This window comes from Cherax quadricarinatus, chromosome 4, assembly GCF_038502225.1.
Source record: "Cherax quadricarinatus isolate ZL_2023a chromosome 4, ASM3850222v1, whole genome shotgun sequence".
NCBI classification, from domain to species: domain Eukaryota; kingdom Metazoa; phylum Arthropoda; class Malacostraca; order Decapoda; family Parastacidae; genus Cherax; species Cherax quadricarinatus.
In genome coordinates, this window is record NC_091295.1 from 65674179 (window position 1) to 65692220 (window position 18042).

The 18042-nt window shown below is 40.4% G+C and overlaps 1 protein-coding gene across 1 annotated transcript; it reads left to right on the forward strand.

Moving 5' to 3' along the window:
* Positions 1-600: 600 nt before the first annotated feature.
* LOC128684331 (uncharacterized) lies at positions 601-17313 on the forward strand. The gene is made up of 4 exons (XM_070097092.1): positions 601-1010; positions 4567-4686; positions 15741-15866; positions 16127-17313. The coding sequence occupies exons 1-4, from the start codon at positions 929-931 to the stop codon at positions 16363-16365; spliced, it is 567 nt and encodes a 188-aa protein (XP_069953193.1). The 5' UTR covers positions 601-928; the 3' UTR covers positions 16366-17313.
* Positions 17314-18042: the final 729 nt, after the last annotated feature.

Consider the following 18042-nt stretch of genomic DNA (forward strand, 5'->3'; position numbering starts at 1 on the left):
ACCACTTCACTGTTGGAATGTTTAGTTCTTTAAGTCTGTCTTCGAGAGTCAGTCTTCTTAAAGAACAAAAATGGCACAATACTGTGATTGGAACAATACACAAATAACCCGCACATAGTTAATGTTCCAAGTCTGACAAAAACATTGTCGCAAGTTTCACTCTCCTATGTGTGGGTTATTTGTGTAGTGTCAGTTCTGTTGTGGGTCGACTGTTGTGACCCACAACAGTAGACATACTTCTAGGCACCTATTTACTGCTAGGTGACAGGTCCATTAGGTTGTGAGCCGATCGTTCTATCACTGAGCTAAGGCAACCCCTCTGCTGTTATTTTAGCTGTCCAGACAGGTTCAGCAGTGTTACAAGAAGCATTAGCTTAACTATCAGATAACACATATATTCCGATCTATTCTCCATTTCTCTCTGTATAGAGTGTAACAGATTGAAAGAAGGGAGGATAATGAAAAACAGAAGATAAGTAGCGATGACGCAGGGACTTGATAACCGGACTACGTTATCGAAGATACTGGGTAAAATCACCTGCTCTGTTATCTTACATCTGGCTATCTTATCAGCACATTCTTGCAGTGAGTCGCATAGGTCTCAGTGTTGTTGTAAAACTACGTGTTGTTGCACTCTATAGAGGGACAGACGAAGAAAGAGTGTGTGGAAATAGCTGACCCGAAGTGCTGTCCATAAATAAGTGTTTCTGAGACCCATGACACCAAGAGAGCTACTGGAACAAGATTAAAGAAAGAGAGGTCGAGGAACAGGGTAGAAGAGCGAGAGAAAGAAAAAGAGAACCATCGAGACGTCAAAGAGGAGTTCGAGGAGCGAGGAAGAGCGAGATCGAAGGACCAGATCTAGGGCGCGTCCGAAGACGAGGAAGAGGACTTTGAGTAGCAGGTGTAGAGGACGGCGGTGTTGGTGATGGATCTGAGGTGGCCAGGTGGCGCCATCTTCATTGTTGGGACACTTTACCTGATTCTCGGGGCTTGTCCAGTGGCCACAGGTGTGTTTTGATGGACCATTGTGTATCCGCTGTAGTCTGAGTGCAGACACATTTGTCTGTTCTTGTGTCTGTGATGATCTGAGCATGGCCGTGATTATTTGGGTGTGGCCACGATGATCTTGGAGTGGCCACGATGAGCTGGGTGTGGCAGCTAGGAACTGGGTGTGGCAACGATGATCTTGGTGTAGCCATGATGATCTGGGTGTGACCACTATGATGTGGGTGTGGCCTCAATGGTCTGGGCATGGACACAATAATCTAGGTGTGGTCACGAAGATTTTAGTGCTTGACGGTATGGTATTACAAAAGTGGTGTTGGTATAATAACAATAATCATCTGTTATTCTGACATAATGGCATCTCAGAGTCCACTCAGTGTGTGTGTGTGTGTGTGTGTGTACTCACCAAATTGTGGTTGCAGGGGTCGAGATTCAGCTCCTGGCCTGGTGTGTGTGTATGTGTGTGTGTGTATGTGTGTGTGTGTGTGTGTGTGTATTCACCTAATTGTGCTCACCTAATTGTGGTTTCAGGGGTCGAGACTCAGCTCCTGGCCCCACCCCTTCACTGATTGCTACTAGGTCCTCTCTGCTCTGTGTGTGTGTGTGTGTGTGTGTGTATTCACCGAGTTGTGGTTGCAGGGGTCGATTCATAGTTCCTGGCCCCACCTCTTCACTGGTCGCTACTTGGTCACTCTTCCTGCTCCATGTGCTTTATCATACCTCTTCTTAAAGCTATGTATGGATCCTGCCTCCACTACATCACTTCCCAGACTATTCCACTTCCTGACATCTCTGACTGTGACTGTGTATGTACTCACCTAGTACTCACCTAGTGTGTGTGTGTGTGTGTGTGTGTGCGCGCGCGCGCGCGCGTGTGTGTGTGTACTCACCTAATTGTGGTTGCAGGGGTCGAGACTTAGCTCCTGGCCCCCGCCTCTTCACTGACCACTACTGGGTCCTCCCTCTCCCAGCTCCATGAGCTTTATCATACCTCGTCTTAAAACTATGTATGGTTCCTGCCTCCACTACATCGCTTGCCAGACTATTCCACTTCCTAACAACTCTGTGGCTGAAGAAATACTTCCTAACATCCCTTTGACTCATTTGAGCCTTCAGCTTCCAATTGTGACTCCTTGTTTCTGTGTCCCATCTCTGTAACATCCTGTCTCTGTCCACCCTGTCTATTCCACGCAGTATTTTGTATGTCGTTATCATATCTCTCCTGACCCTCCTGTCCTCCAGTGTCGTCAGATCGATTTCCCTTAACCTTTCTTCATGGGACATTCCCCGTAGCTGTGTGTGTGTGTGTACTCACCTACTTGTGCTTGCAGGGGTCTATTCACAGCTCCTGGCCTCACCTCTTTAACTTGTCGCTTGCCATATTCACTCCCTCCTAGCCTCATAGACTCTACTCGTACCTGTTCTTAAAGCTATGCATGGAGTCTGCCTTCATTACTTCTTCGTCTAGGTCATTCTATTTTTTCCTGACCATCCTGAAACTAAAGAAATACTTCCTGACAGTCTTGTGACTCATCAGTGCCTTGAACTTCTACCCGTGAATATGTGTGTAGTCACGTACAGTGTGTGTCACAACCCAGATGATGTGTCCTAACTAGCTAGTTTGAACAGAACTATTAGACTAACCACCAAAAGTCTCGTTACACCATCTAGGAACCATCTCAGGCCAATCTTTTCACCCACCCTCCTTCTCCATAAGTGCCAGCAAAGTGCCAGGCTGCTGCTCTCATCTCAGACGTGAATCACCAGGCCCGTAGCTGGGTGGTAGAACATTCAACCCGCAAATTGAGGTCCGTGGTTCGATTCCCTTGAGACACCTGCTCCCATGCTCACCTAGCAGTAAAATAGGTACCTGGATGTTAGTGGACTGACGTGGGTCGCATCCTGGGACAAAATTGACCTAATTTACGGGAAATGATCTGCATATTAAGCGGCTTTCTATATAGTAATATGTCATTAATGTCAGCTATGGTCTGTATACCTTATCTACTTGGAGGTCATTCAGGGGAACAACGCCCCCCGGCCCGGTCCACGACCAGGCCTCCTGGTGGATCAGGGCCTGATCAACCAGGCTGTTACTGTATTTATAGAAAAAAACTATTATTATTCTTTTTCCACAAGTCAGTAGCAACTGTGCCCTCTGATGGTTAGTTAATTTTAAAGGCTATATACCAGACGAGTGTCATTAAGGCTGCAGTTAGCCTGTCAAGCATGATTTACTCATAATAATAATAATAATAATAATAATAATAATAATAATAATAATAATAATAATAATAATATCTTTATTTCTACAAGTACATGTACAAGGTATACAGACCATAGCTGACATCACTGACATACTACTATATAGAAAGCCGCTTGTTATGCAGAGCATTGCCAGCAAATTAGGTCAGTAATGTCCCAGGATGCGACCCACACCAGTCCACTAACACCCAGGTACCCATTTTACTGATGGGTGAACGTAGACAACAGGTGTAAAGAAACACTCCCAATGCTTTTACCCTGGCTGGGAATCGAACCCAGACCCTCGCCGTGTGAAGCGAAAGCTTTAGCCACCAGGCCAGGGGTTAAACTTTGCCCTTAATCAAAGCATCCCAATTGAAATATGTCACTTTGACTTTTGTGTGAGTTATTCTAGGCAATTTATATATATGTTAATTGTGTTTATGCATACCTGTACCTAAATATACTTGAGAGAGAGAGAGAGAGAGAGAGAGAGAGAGAGAGAGAGAGAGAGAGAGAGAGAGAGAGAGAGAGAGAGAGAGAGAGAGAGAGTTCAGAAGAGGGACAACTAATCCATCCATTTTCTCTTTTCTTTAACGAGTCTTGGTGGAACAGACAAAAGTAAACCTCAATAGGTATCAGAGCAATGGATGACTAAGACGTATTACCCTTATGTATAAGGTCCATATTGAAGAATATTATCAACCTGAGCCTTACGTCTATTGTCATATTTTCCCGTTTTTTCTTTTTATTCTCAGGGGTAACTGAAGCGTCCAGGAAAAACACGACGTCAGTAGGTTGTAAATTACATCGTAACTGCGCGATTTTGGCGCGTATTGTACCTGTTTATGAAGTGTATATTGCAGTATACCACCATGTTGCATCATATTCATTTGTAACAACATGCAGGCAGTATGCAATATGTAGCCTACATGCATATATCACCATATATAATATATACGTTGACCAAACTGCAACAACATCCCAACAGAGGATGTATAAAGCGTGTTGTGTATTATTCAAAGTATATACACTGAGATATAGAACTTTAAATCCAAATTTTATAGCTCACATATTACTTTGATTCCAGAATCGCGAACAAGCGATGCAAAACAATCACAGGGGAGTTGAATAATAGCTCAAGGTCTTTCATATTGCAATCATTACATAACCAGGACGCAAGAAGCGTCCATCTTCTGCAACATTTCAAGCCCTGATGTGTTGATTGCAACACAAAAGGCCTAGAGCTATTATTCAACTCGCCCTATGGTTGTTGAAAGCAGTGTTACAGGCTGTCTTTTCCTTGTTACACAGGAAACACACAGTGTTACAACTTTACCTGGCCTGGAGTCAACAAAAGTATCGAGTGTAAAGACAAGAAGAATGACATGTATGATAACTCTCAGCCTTGTATCTACCCTCTAATATACACTGGTAAGTCTTAACTAATATCTACCCTCTAATATACACTGGTAAGTCTTAACTAATATCTACCCTCTAATACACTGGTAAGTCTTAACTAGTATCTACCCTCTAATATACACTAGTAAGTCTTAACTAATATCTACCCTCTAATATACACTGGTAAGTCTTAACTAATATCTACCATCTGATATACACTGGTAAGTCTTAACTAGTATCTACCCTCTAATATACACTGGTAAGTCTTAACTAATATCTACCCTCTGATATACACTGGTAAGTCTTAACTAGTATCTACCCTCTAATATACACTGGTAAGTCTTAACTAGTATCTACCCTCTAATATACACTGGTAAGTCTTAACTAGTATCTACCCTCTAATATACACTGGAGTTTACCTGGAGAGAGTTCCGGGGGTCAACGCCCCCGCGGCCCGGTCTGTGACCAGGCCTCCTGGTGGATCAGAGCCTGATCAACCAGGCTGTTACTGCTGGCTGCACGCAAACCAACGTACGAGCCACAGCCCGGCTGATCAGGAACCGACTTTAGGTGCTTGTCCAGTGCCAGCTTGAAGACTGCCAGGGGTCTGTTGGTAATCCCCCTTATGTATGCTGGGAGGCAGTTGAACAGTCTCGGGCCCCTGACACTTATTGTATGGTCTCTCAACGTGCTAGTGACACCCCTGCTTTTCATTGGGGGGATGTTGCATCGTCTGCCAAGTCTTCTGCTTTCGTAGTGAGTGATTTTCGTGTGCAAGTTCGGTACTAGTCCCTCTAGGATTTTCCAGGTGTATATAATCATGTATCTCTCCCGCCTGCGTTCCAGGGAATACAGGTTCAGGAACCTCAAGCGCTCCCAGTAATTGAAGTGTTTTATCTCACTGGTAAGTCTTAACTAGTATCTACCCTCTAGTATACACTGGTAAGTCTTAACTAGTATCTACCCTCTAATATACACTGGTAAGTCTTAACTAGTATCTACCCTCTAATATACACTGGCAAGCCTTAACTAGTATCTACCCTCTAATATACACTGGTAAGTCTTAACTAGTATCTACCCTCTAATATACACTGGTAAGTCTTAACTAGTATCTATCCTCTAATATACACTGGTAAGTCTTAACTAGTATCTACCCTCTAATATACACTGGTAAGTCTTAACTGGTATCTACCCTCTAATATACACTGGTAAGTCTTAACTAGTATCTACCCTCTAATATACACTGGTAAGTCTTAACTAGTATCTACCCTCTAATATACACTGGTAAGTCTTAACTAGTATCTACCCTCTAATATACACTGGTAAGTCTTAACTAGTATCTACCCTCTAATACACACTGGTAAGTCTTAACTAGTATCTATCCTCTAATATACACTGGTAAGTCTTAACTAGTATCTACCCTCTAATATACACTGGTAAGTCTTAACTAGTATTTACCCTCTAATATACACTGGTAAGTCTTAACTAGTATCTACCCTCTAATATACACTGGTAAGTCTTAACTAGTATCTATCCTCTAATATACACTGGTAAGTCTTAATTAGTACCTACCCTCTAATATACACTGGTAAGTCTTAACTAGTATCTACCCTCTAATATACACTGGTAAATCTTAACTAGTATCTACCCTCTAATATACACTGGTAAGTCTTAACTAGTATCTACCCTCTAATATACACTGGTAAGTCTTAACTAGTATCTACCCTCTAATATACACTGGTAAGTCTTAACTAGTATCTACCCTCTAATATACACTGGTAAGTCTTAACTAGTATCTACCCTCTAATATACACTGGTAAGTCTTAACTAGTATATATCCTCTAATATACACTGGTAAGTCTTAACCTGTATCTACCCTCTAATATACACTGGTAAGTCTTAACTAGTATCTACCCTCTAATATACACTGGTAAGTCTTAACTAGTATCTATCCTCTAATATACACTGGTAAGTCTTAACCTGTATCTACCCTCTAATATACACTGGTAAGTCTTAACTAGTATCTACCCTCTAATATACACTGGTAAGTCTTAACTAGTATCTATCCTCAAATATACACTGGTAAGTCTTAACTGGTATCTATCCTCTAATATACACTGGTAAGTCTTAACTAGTATCTACCCTCTAATATACACTGGTAAGTCTTAACTAATATTTACCCTCTAATACACTGGTAAGTCTTAACTAGTATCTACCCTCTAATATACACTGGTAAGTCTTAACTAATATCTACCCTCTAATATACACTGGTAAGTCTTAACTAATATCTACCCTCTGATATACACTGGTAAGTCTTAACTAGTATCTACCCTCTAATATACACTGGTAAGTCTTAACTAATATCTACCCTCTGATATACACTGGTATGTCTTAACTAGTATCTACCCTCTAATATACACTGGTAAGTCTTAACTAGTATCTACCCTCTAATATACACTGGTAAGTCTTAACTAGTATCTACCCTCTAATATACACTGGAGTTTACCTGGAGAGAGTTCCGGGGGTCAACGCCCCCGCGGCCCGGTCTGTGACCAGGCCTCCTGGTGGATCAGAGCCTGATCAACCAGGCTGTTACTGCTGGCTGCACGCAAACCAACGTACGAGCCACAGCCCGGCTGATCAGGAACCGACTTTAGGTGCTTGTCCAGTGCCAGCTTGAAGACTGCCAGGGGTCTGTTGGTAATCCCCCTTATGTATGCTGGGAGGCAGTTGAACAGTCTCGGGCCCCTGACACTTATTGTATGGTCTCTCAACGTGCTAGTGACACCCCTGCTTTTCATTGGGGGGATGTTGCATCGTCTGCCAAGTCTTCTGCTTTCGTAGTGAGTGATTTTCGTGTGCAAGTTCGGTACTAGTCCCTCTAGGATTTTCCAGGTGTATATAATCATGTATCTCTCCCGCCTGCGTTCCAGGGAATACAGGTTCAGGAACCTCAAGCGCTCCCAGTAATTGAAGTGTTTTATCTCACTGGTAAGTCTTAACTAGTATCTACCCTCTAGTATACACTGGTAAGTCTTAACTAGTATCTACCCTCTAATATACACTGGTAAGTCTTAACTAGTATCTACCCTCTAATATACACTGGCAAGCCTTAACTAGTATCTACCCTCTAATATACACTGGTAAGTCTTAACTAGTATCTACCCTCTAATATACACTGGTAAGTCTTAACTAGTATCTATCCTCTAATATACACTGGTAAGTCTTAACTAGTATCTACCCTCTAATATACACTGGTAAGTCTTAACTGGTATCTACCCTCTAATATACACTGGTAAGTCTTAACTAGTATCTACCCTCTAATATACACTGGTAAGTCTTAACTAGTATCTACCCTCTAATATACACTGGTAAGTCTTAACTAGTATCTACCCTCTAATATACACTGGTAAGTCTTAACTAGTATCTACCCTCTAATATACACTGGTAAGTCTTAACTAGTATCTATCCTCTAATATACACTGGTAAGTCTTAACTAGTATCTACCCTCTAATATACACTGGTAAGTCTTAACTAGTATTTACCCTCTAATATACACTGGTAAGTCTTAACTAGTATCTACCCTCTAATATACACTGGTAAGTCTTAACTAGTATCTATCCTCTAATATACACTGGTAAGTCTTAATTAGTATCTACCCTCTAATATACACTGGTAAGTCTTAACTAGTATCTACCCTCTAATATACACTGGTAAATCTTAACTAGTATCTACCCTCTAATATACACTGGTAAGTCTTAACTAGTATCTACCCTCTAATATACACTGGTAAGTCTTAACTAGTATCTACCCTCTAATATACACTGGTAAGTCTTAACTAGTATCTACCCTCTAATATACACTGGTAAGTCTTAACTAGTATCTACCCTCTAATATACACTGGTAAGTCTTAACTAGTATATATCCTCTAATATACACTGGTAAGTCTTAACCTGTATCTACCCTCTAATATACACTGGTAAGTCTTAACTAGTATCTACCCTCTAATATACACTGGTAAGTCTTAACTAGTATCTATCCTCTAATATACACTGGTAAGTCTTAACCTGTATCTACCCTCTAATATACACTGGTAAGTCTTAACTAGTATCTACCCTCTAATATACACTGGTAAGTCTTAACTAGTATCTATCCTCTAATATACACTGGTAAGTCTTAACCTGTATCTACCCTCTAATATACACTGGTAAGTCTTAACTAGTATCTACCCTCTAATATACACTGGTAAGTCTTAACTAGTATCTATCCTCAAATATACACTGGTAAGTCTTAACTGGTATCTATCCTCTAATATACACTGGTAAGTCTTAACTAGTATCTACCCTCTAATATACACTGGTAAGTCTTAACTAGTATCTACCCTCTAATATACACTGGTAAGTCTTAACTGGTATCTATCCTCTAATATACACTGGCAAGTCTTAAGATTAGATTTTGCCACCGAAGTGGCTAGTTTATTGTGCACCCCATATCCATCCTGTGGACGGTAGCGCGAGAGCATATGGATACACAAAAGGCCTAGGAACTAGGCCCCAAAGGGTTATCAGGAATACATATGGATTTATATCTACATATCTATAGTTCACTTATCTGTTACAAGCAAATTTAGGAAATTTGCTTAGTATATCTGGTATCTTATTTTCATTAATAAGATATCTTGACATGTCACATAGGTTATTATACTGTCTGTCTCTGTATTCCTCAATAAGTGGACAATTAAGCACATAGTGTTCAAGAGAGTGACCATATGCCTGATCACATAATTTACATTTAGTTTGATCATCATCTGTGTGTCTCCCAAACTGCCAGAAGTACTTGTAACCAAGCCTAAGCCTGGCCACTACAACATCAGTCAGTCTGTTCACATTGCAAGTTGCTCCATAAACATACTTATCTACGTTCATGTTATCATAGTGGGTTATAGATCTACTCAGGCTTCTAACTGCATTCCTATAACAATCACTTTCATTATTTACTTCTCTCCTAATATTATTCCTAATGCTAGACACATTTATACCAAAGTTATATTCTACATTCTCCTTCTCGATACTCTTCTTGGCTAACATATCAACTTTATCATGAAGGAGTAATCCAATGTGTGATGGGATCCATAGCAATTGTACATTAATTCCTTTGTCCCTAATTTTTGAGTATCTATACCTGGCTTCCCCAATGAGCATGTTGTTGGAGTCATTATTCAAATTCAAATTCAAAGTTTATTCTCTATAAGGATTACAATGCTGAGTTTACAGAAATTTGGTTATTGTGTGGTTTACATGTTGTAAAATAGTGATTACAGAGTGTACCACTAGAACGCTTAGCATGGCTAGGCATTTCGGGCAGACTTAGTTTTATTCTTAATTGTAAAATATTACAAATTATGAGGTAAGTTGGTATTATGGCTAAGTGACTAAATACTAGTTTGTGAGTTTAGCAATGTGAATGCTTTTGTTTTGGCACAGTACATAGTTTCAGTATTGGAGTATCACAGGATTCATTATTTTGAGATTGAGATTAATATTTCTGTTTATGGTCAAATGAGTGAGTGAGGGTAAGTGTGTACCATCAGGTGGTATTCGTGTAGTTAGTTGATGGGGTGTATCAGGGAGATAAGATGTTTTCTAATGGTAGTTTTGAAGGTGATGAATGTGTCTGCAGTTCTAGAGTTCTCAGGTAGGGTATTCCAGATTTTAGGGCCTTTGACATACATTGAATTTTTGTAAAGGTTTAGTCGGACACGGGGAATGTCGTAGAGATGTTTGTGTCTGGTGTTATGCCTGTGGGTTCTGTCACAACTATCAAGAATGCGTTTTAGGTCAAGTTTGATATTAGAGTTTAGGGCCCTGTAGATGTAGATTGCACAGTAGTAAGTGTGGATGTACTGAACAGGGAGTAAGTTTAGGTCTATGAAGAGTGGGGGTGTGTGTTGCCAGGGATGGGATTTAGTGATTATTCTTACTGCAGCTTTTTGTTGGGTTATTATTGGCTTTAGGTGTGTTGCTGCAGTTGATCCCCAAGCACAAATAGCATAGGTGAGGTATGGATAAATAAGTGAGTGGTATAGTGTGAGAAGGGCATTTTGCGGCACGTAGTATTGTATCTTGGAGAAGATCCCAACCGTTTTGGATACTTTTTTGGTTATGTGCTGGATATGGGTGCTGAAATTCAGGTTGTTGTCAAGGTATAAGCCTAGGAATTTGCCCCCATTATTTCTGGTAATTAGCGTGTTGTCAATCTTAATGTTAATTTGTGCATCTCCTGCTCTGCTACCAAACATAATATAGTAGGTTTTGTCAGTGTTAAGCGTAAGTTTATTGGCTGTCATCCAAGTCGATATTTTGATCAGCTCCTCATTCACAATGGTGTTGAGGGTGGCAAGATTAGGGTGAGAGATGACATAAGTCGTGTCGTCAGCAAAGAGAATGGGTTTCAGGTGTTGGGATACGTTTGGAAGGTCATTGATGTATATGAGGAAGAGCAGGGGACCAAGGACACTTCCCTGCGGAACTCCAGTATCAATTGGCCGTGTTGCTGATGCTGTGTCTTTAATGGTGACATACTGATACCTATTAGTAATGTAAGATTTGAACTAAGCAAGCGCATGGCCTCTTATACCGTAATGATCAAGTTTGTGGAGTAGGATGTCGTGGTCTACTGTGTCAAAAGCTTTTCTTAGGTCAATAAAAATTCCTAGTGGATATTCCTTATTTTCCAATGCTGTGTACAGCAGATCTAGCATTTTTATGATTGCATCATTAGTGCTTTTATTTTTCCTGAATCCAAATTGGCAGGGGTTGAGTATGTTTTGAGCCGTTATAAATGAATACAGTCTCCTGTGCACGAGTTTCTCAAAGATTTTGGATAGCAATGGTAAGTTAGATATTGGCCTATAGTTGTTTAAGTCTGTAGGGTCACCATCTTTATGTATTGGTGTAACCCTTGCCATCTTGAGCAGTTTCGGGAAGGTGCTAGTCTCTATTGACTTGTTAAAAAGTAATGAAATAGCATGCGAAAGGACATGGGCCGCTCGCTTGTACAGTAATGGTGGGACATGAGACAGATTCCCCGATTTATTTTTAAGTGACTTTATGATCTCAATGACTTCCGTGGGCTCAGTTGGTGCAAGATAGAAGGAATTAGGGAAATTTCCATCTAGGTAGTCCCCGGCATGGGCATTGGTATGTGGGATTTTACTGGCGAGATTAGATCCTATGTTTGAGAAGAAGTCGTTTATCTTGTTAGCTGTGTCAGTGGGATGTAGTGGTGTTTCATTAGGTTTAGTTAGGACAATATTCTTGGTTTTTCTCAGTTTGTGGGTCCCTAGAATCTGAGAGAGTGTTTTCCAGGTCTTTTTTATATCTCCTCTAGTGTCTGTGAATCTACTGGAGTAGTATAGTTGTTTGGCTTTTTTTATTACTTTGGTGAGAGCTGATGAATAGTGTTTAAGAGTATCTTTGTGTATTAAGCCCTGTCTATATTGCTTTTCATATTGGTGTTTCTTGTCAATGGATTTCAGAATGGTGCTGGTTAGCCATGGGCAACCAAGCCGTTTGTTTGTGATCTGTTTTGTTTTTATAGGACAATGTTTGTTGTATAGTCTAAGTAATTTGTTAAGAAAGATGTCTGTCCAGTCATCAATACCATTGGCCTTGGAGAATTCTGTAGGCCAATCAACAGTCTCTAGGTCAGCTGTGAACTTCCTTACTGAGGCCTCGTCATGGAGTCTAAATGAGACTTTGTTGTATTCAAGTGGTGGTTTACTAATGTTTGTCAGGAGGAAGGTAGGGTAGTGGTCTGTAGTGCTATCTGTGATTATCCCTGATTTAAGGGGGGCTAGTATATTGGTCCATATGTGGTCTATTATGGTTGCACTTGTCTCAGTGAGCCTGGTTGGTTTAGTTATTGTTGGTATGAGAAGTGTGTTGTTCATATTGTTGATGAAGTCATTTACAGGCTGATCATCTAGTAAGCCAAGGTTGATGTTGAAGTCTCCAGCTAAGAGAAGGTGGTGCTTATTCATTTGTCTGTTTGTTATTAGTGACTTTAATTTCTCACTGAAATTTGGGATGTTTGTGTGAGGTATCCGGTAAATGGCACCAATTGTTATAGGCGTCTTAAGGTTTTTTACAGTAAAATTAGCAAAAATGTATTCCCCGTATTCATCACTAAAGCAAGTGGTGCTAAGACAAGATAATTGGTTAGAGTAATAGATTGCAATACCACCCCCAACTTGGTTTGTTCTGCAGTTGTGAATTGCTGTGTATCCTGGTAGAGGGTAGATATCTATTGTGTCCTGCTTAAGCCAGGTCTCAGTAAGAATAATGCAGGAGAAGGGTGTCTTTAGTGATTCAAGGAGTGCTAAGAGGTCATCATAGTGTTTGCTTAAGGACCTGATGTTGTAGTTAAGTACTGATAGACTTTTAGCATTGTTTAGGATAGTGCTGGCTTGTGATGCTGTGTAATAAAGGCAGTTACTTTCCAATAGGTTTTGATTGGGTGTCAGATTATGGAGGTTTAGATCAGGGTCAACGTGATCAATCATCTTCTAGGTTTAAATTATGGTTATTTATATCTTGAGTTGTGTGTTGAGTTCTAGTACTGATATCTATAGTGGTAGGAAGTTTGGACAAGTACATAGCTAGAGTATTTTGGTCATGTAGAGTATAGTCACTACTACACATAATGAAGTTGATGTTGTCTATGTGTTGTGCTGGAATGAACTAAAGTACAACTAGGTATAAACTAGTAATATAAAAATACAAATTAAAAATAGAACAAGACTCTCACTTGTAATTGCACTAAGGTCTAATACTGACTTTTGTGGAGTCTATGTTTTGAGCTAGAGTGAGCTAAAGTACAATAGGTTTAATCTAATAATATAAAAGTACAAATTAAAAATAGCACTAGTCTCTCACTAGTAATTGCACTATGGTCTAATATAGTGAATTTGGTATTGACTATGTCTTGAGGTAGAATGAGCTATGGTACAACTGAATTTAATCTAATAATATAAAAATACAAATTAAAAGTAGCACCAGTCTCTCACTAGTAATTGCACTATGGTCTAATATAGTGAATTTGGTATTGACTATGTATTGAGCTAGAAAGAGCTATAGTACAACAACTTTAGTCTAATATAAAAATACAAATTACAAATAGCACCAGTCTCTCACTAGTAATTGCACTATGGTCTAGTATAGTGAATTTGGTATTGACTATGTATTGAGATAGAATGAGCTAGAGTAAAACTGTGATTAATCTAATAATATAATAAAGGAACAAGACTCTCAATTGTAATTGCACTAAGGTCTTATATAAGTTGTTTACAAGAATTAGAGTATAATTAGATTTAAATTGACAGGATAAAATACACATATTAAGATAGCAAAAAATAATAAAAAAAAAAAGAATTGATAAAAATAAAAATGGCAATGACTTGGTTATAATATGCTAGTAAGATGGTAGACAGGATGATATAAAAGTTGTAGTTGAAAATACTAGGTTAAAAAAGTATGGAATAAAAATGGTCAATACAAGAAGTTTACAATAAGTTTGATCAATATAGTTTAAAGTAAAATTGGGCAATAATAGGGATTTAGAATAAAATTGGGCAATTGAGTATTTTTTAAAGTGAGGTAGAATTATTGAAGACAAGTTATGGTTAGTTTATAAAAAAAATAAGATGGAACAGTGATGTGGTAAGTTGTAAAAAAGGAGATAGATTCTGTAGATATTTAATACAATTAAGACTATGAGGTAGAATGGTCGTTGAGTACAACAATGACAATTAAAAGTAGTTGGAGTATTATAATTTTAGGGGGGCACAAATTTATGACAATATAACACTAACGGTGGACTATGGGTATTATCTGCACTTTACTCTGATTCTGTTAGTCCAGCCTCACTTAGGAATGTTTTAAGGTCATGTTCTGCTATATTCCTCCATTTTAGGTGCCTTAAGTTGAAATCCCCCAGGAGTAAGATGTTGGGTGCAGGAGCTGGAAGATTTTCCAGACAGTGGTCAATTTTTAACAGCTGTTCCTGGAATTGCTGGGATGTTGCATCCGGAGGCTTGTAGACTACCACAATGACTAGGTTTTGGTTCTCGACCTTTACTGCTAAAACTTCCACTACATCATTTGAGGCATTTAGCAGTTCTGTGCAAACAAGTGACTCTGCAATGTACAGGCCAACCCCCCCCTTTTGCCTGTTCACTCTGTCACATCTGTATAGGTTTTAACCTGGGATCCATATTTCGTTGTCCAAGTGATCCTTTATGTGGGTCTCAGTGAAAGCCGCGAACATTGCCTTTGCCTCTGCAAGCAGTCCACGGATGAAAGGTATTTTGTTGTTTGTTGCTGGCTTTAGACCCTGTATATTTACAAAGAAGAATGTCATCGGACTGGTGGTATTGTTGGTACTGGGGGGGGGATTTTTTTCCGGCATTAGTATCTGTATCTGTTGGTTTGGAGTGGAGGCCATCGACTGTGGCTCCACTCCAGGAATGACTGGATTTGGTGTACGATTTCTGCCATTTCCTGCGTTTTTTTTCCTTCCTGGCACTAAAAAACCTCTCCCTCTTGAGTGGCTGTGGCTACCCAGGTTTTCCCATGGCCTGGATGTTTTGTATCTTTTTGTACCCTTTAGATGGTGTGCCTGGCAATTTAAGTTATAGCACAGTCTTTCCTGTAGTGAAGAGGTATATATTTCAGGGTGAAAAAGCTTACAGGAAGGGAGTGTGCATTTTCCTGTTGTCATATGGGCATGGCATTTTCTAGGGTGGTCATAGTTGCACGTCCCGTCTGTTTTTCCAGATTTCCCATGTCTGCAGATACCAAGTGCATAGTATGTGCACAGGCTTGGTTTCCGTTTGCCTTGGGTTTCTGTGACAGCATTCCCTGTTGGTGCATGTTTCCCTGTCTTATTCCTATCCTCCCTAGCACCAACAATGGAGCTCCCACCAGTTGTTTTTGGTAATATATCCTCACTATAGCTAGTGGAGTCCTCTTGTATGTTAAGTTATTGACTGTATGCTAATTGAACATTATATTACCTCATCTTGACAGTTCCCTTCACGAGTCCCCCCAATATCTCAGCCTTGGAGGCCCACTGCCAAGCACACGATTGTCCTGTCTTCAAGTGTTCCACTAAGGATGGTTCCTGTATCCAGTGGAAATGGTATGATATCAACGGTGAGTGTTTCTCAGTTACCAAGAGTCATACATCATATATATATACAATAAGATCACAGTAAACAGGTGATGATATTACAATATGCAGAACGACCACTGTGAAATAAGCCATATTTGCTTAGTTTTCTTGGGTTATCAAGAGTTTTTAGGGAGTTTTACTGGGTTTATTGTTCCAATTTGTGTCAGTTTTAAGCTATACCGTCCATGATAACACGAATCTTCTTTATGTAAAGTGATTCTTCCTGTGCCAACCCCAACAGAACAGTTGATCAACTACTCCTCCTTCTGTGGGAACCTGGTTGACCAGACCAAGGTAGAATCCCCCGTCCCTAAGACGTCCGGGTGTTGGAGACAGATGATGGGAACTTACATGAGAGAGGTGTGTGTGTGTGACACTAACTACTGTAACCAGGGTGCCAGGCACTCTGTGGCCCTTCTGTTGCTGTTGCTGTTGCCTGTGGCCGCACAGACTGCTGTCACAACCTTAATGATACTTTAATGATATGGTTGTCCCGTAGCTGGGCTGGTAGTGTACTCAGCTCTCACATTGTCTGTGGTTCGATCCCCAGTTACGGGTGGAAGCATTGGGCGTGTTTCCTTAGGACATCTGTTGTCCCTGTTCACCTAGTAGTATGTAGGTACCTGGGTGTTAGCCGACTGGTGTGGGTCGCATACTGGTGGACAAAAATAACCAAAGTTGCCCGAAATGCTCATGTCAAAGCCCAGCCCTATCTGAGGTATACCACCACCCCCAGAATGCCACCCACACCAGTTGATTAACAACCAGGTACCTACTTACTGCTAGGTGAGCAGTAACAGCAGGTGTAAGGAAACACACCCAATGTTTTCACCCGTAACGGGGATCGAACCACAGACACCCAGTGTGTGAGGTCAGTGCGCTACCAACCCAGCTACAGGATTGCTTTCATATTGCACGTCACTGATGTCAGCTACGTCCGCATAAGTTGTATAATGTACTTGTATAAATAAAGATTATCATTATTATTGGCAGGCTCATTAGCTAGGGTAGGTCTAATTACCCAGTATCATATATCATTATTATTATGGGGTAGGTCCAATTCCTTTGATTAAGAGCCCTTCAGTTGTATAAAGGGCACTTCCCTTCATACTTTGAAGGGTATATCTGTTAAAACTGTTAAAATAGACGCTGTTAACAGTTGATACAAACAGATCAACGGTTTAAGTAGTCTCTGTTGTGATTAAGTTGATGAGAGTGTAGTATAATTAATAATTACCTGTTGCAGTTATCTGTTTTTGCCTGTTGTTATTCCTGTTGTAATTACCTGTATTCTTTAACATAACACTGTGATAATGTTAATGTGTGTCTGGGAAACATTGAAGTCAACATTCAATATATATTCTTCATCATCCTGACCTCTGGTTTTAAACAGGTAATTTTTATTCAGTTGTATTGTTGTACAACAGACGAGAGTCGAGGTAATAGGTGATCTGAGGTGATCTGAGTGACCACATAGCCAATCAGATCATCTCTCGGTTTTCCTACAGTTTGGAATTAACATTAAACTCACTACATTTTCGTAGCTGGGTTGGTAGCTCATACAGCTCACACACTGAGGTCCGTGGTTTTCGATCTCTGGTACGAGTGGAAACATCACGACGTGTTTCCTTAAGACACCTGCTGTCCATGCTCACCTAACAGCAAAATAGGTACCTGGGTGTTAGTTGACTGGTGTGGCTCGCATCCTGGGACAAACCTGACCTAATTTGCGAGAAATGCTCAGCATAACAAGCGGCTGTCTATATAGTAGTAAGTCAGTGATGTCAGCTATGGTCTGTATAAGTTGTATCATGTACTTGAATAAAGATTATTATTATATTCTATATACACGTTAAACTTAATACATGTACTTAACATATTCACTATTATAGAATTCTTCTTGATTCGCCGGTACTCTCCCGGCCCGGGCCTTTTCCAAGTGGTGGCCCAGCCTTGGCTCCCTTTCTGGGGAGTATCTCAGATTAATGTCTGCCATGGGAGGAGGTACAAGTACCTTCTCATCGTCGAGACCAACTGTCCCCAGGCCAAGCCACATTCCCCGCCCTCACGGGGCTCGTAGGGAGAAGCTAGGCCTCTCTGGCCTGCCATCCCCACCTCAAAGGGGCTAATGGGAATGGCAGTCTTGTGAGCTGCAGG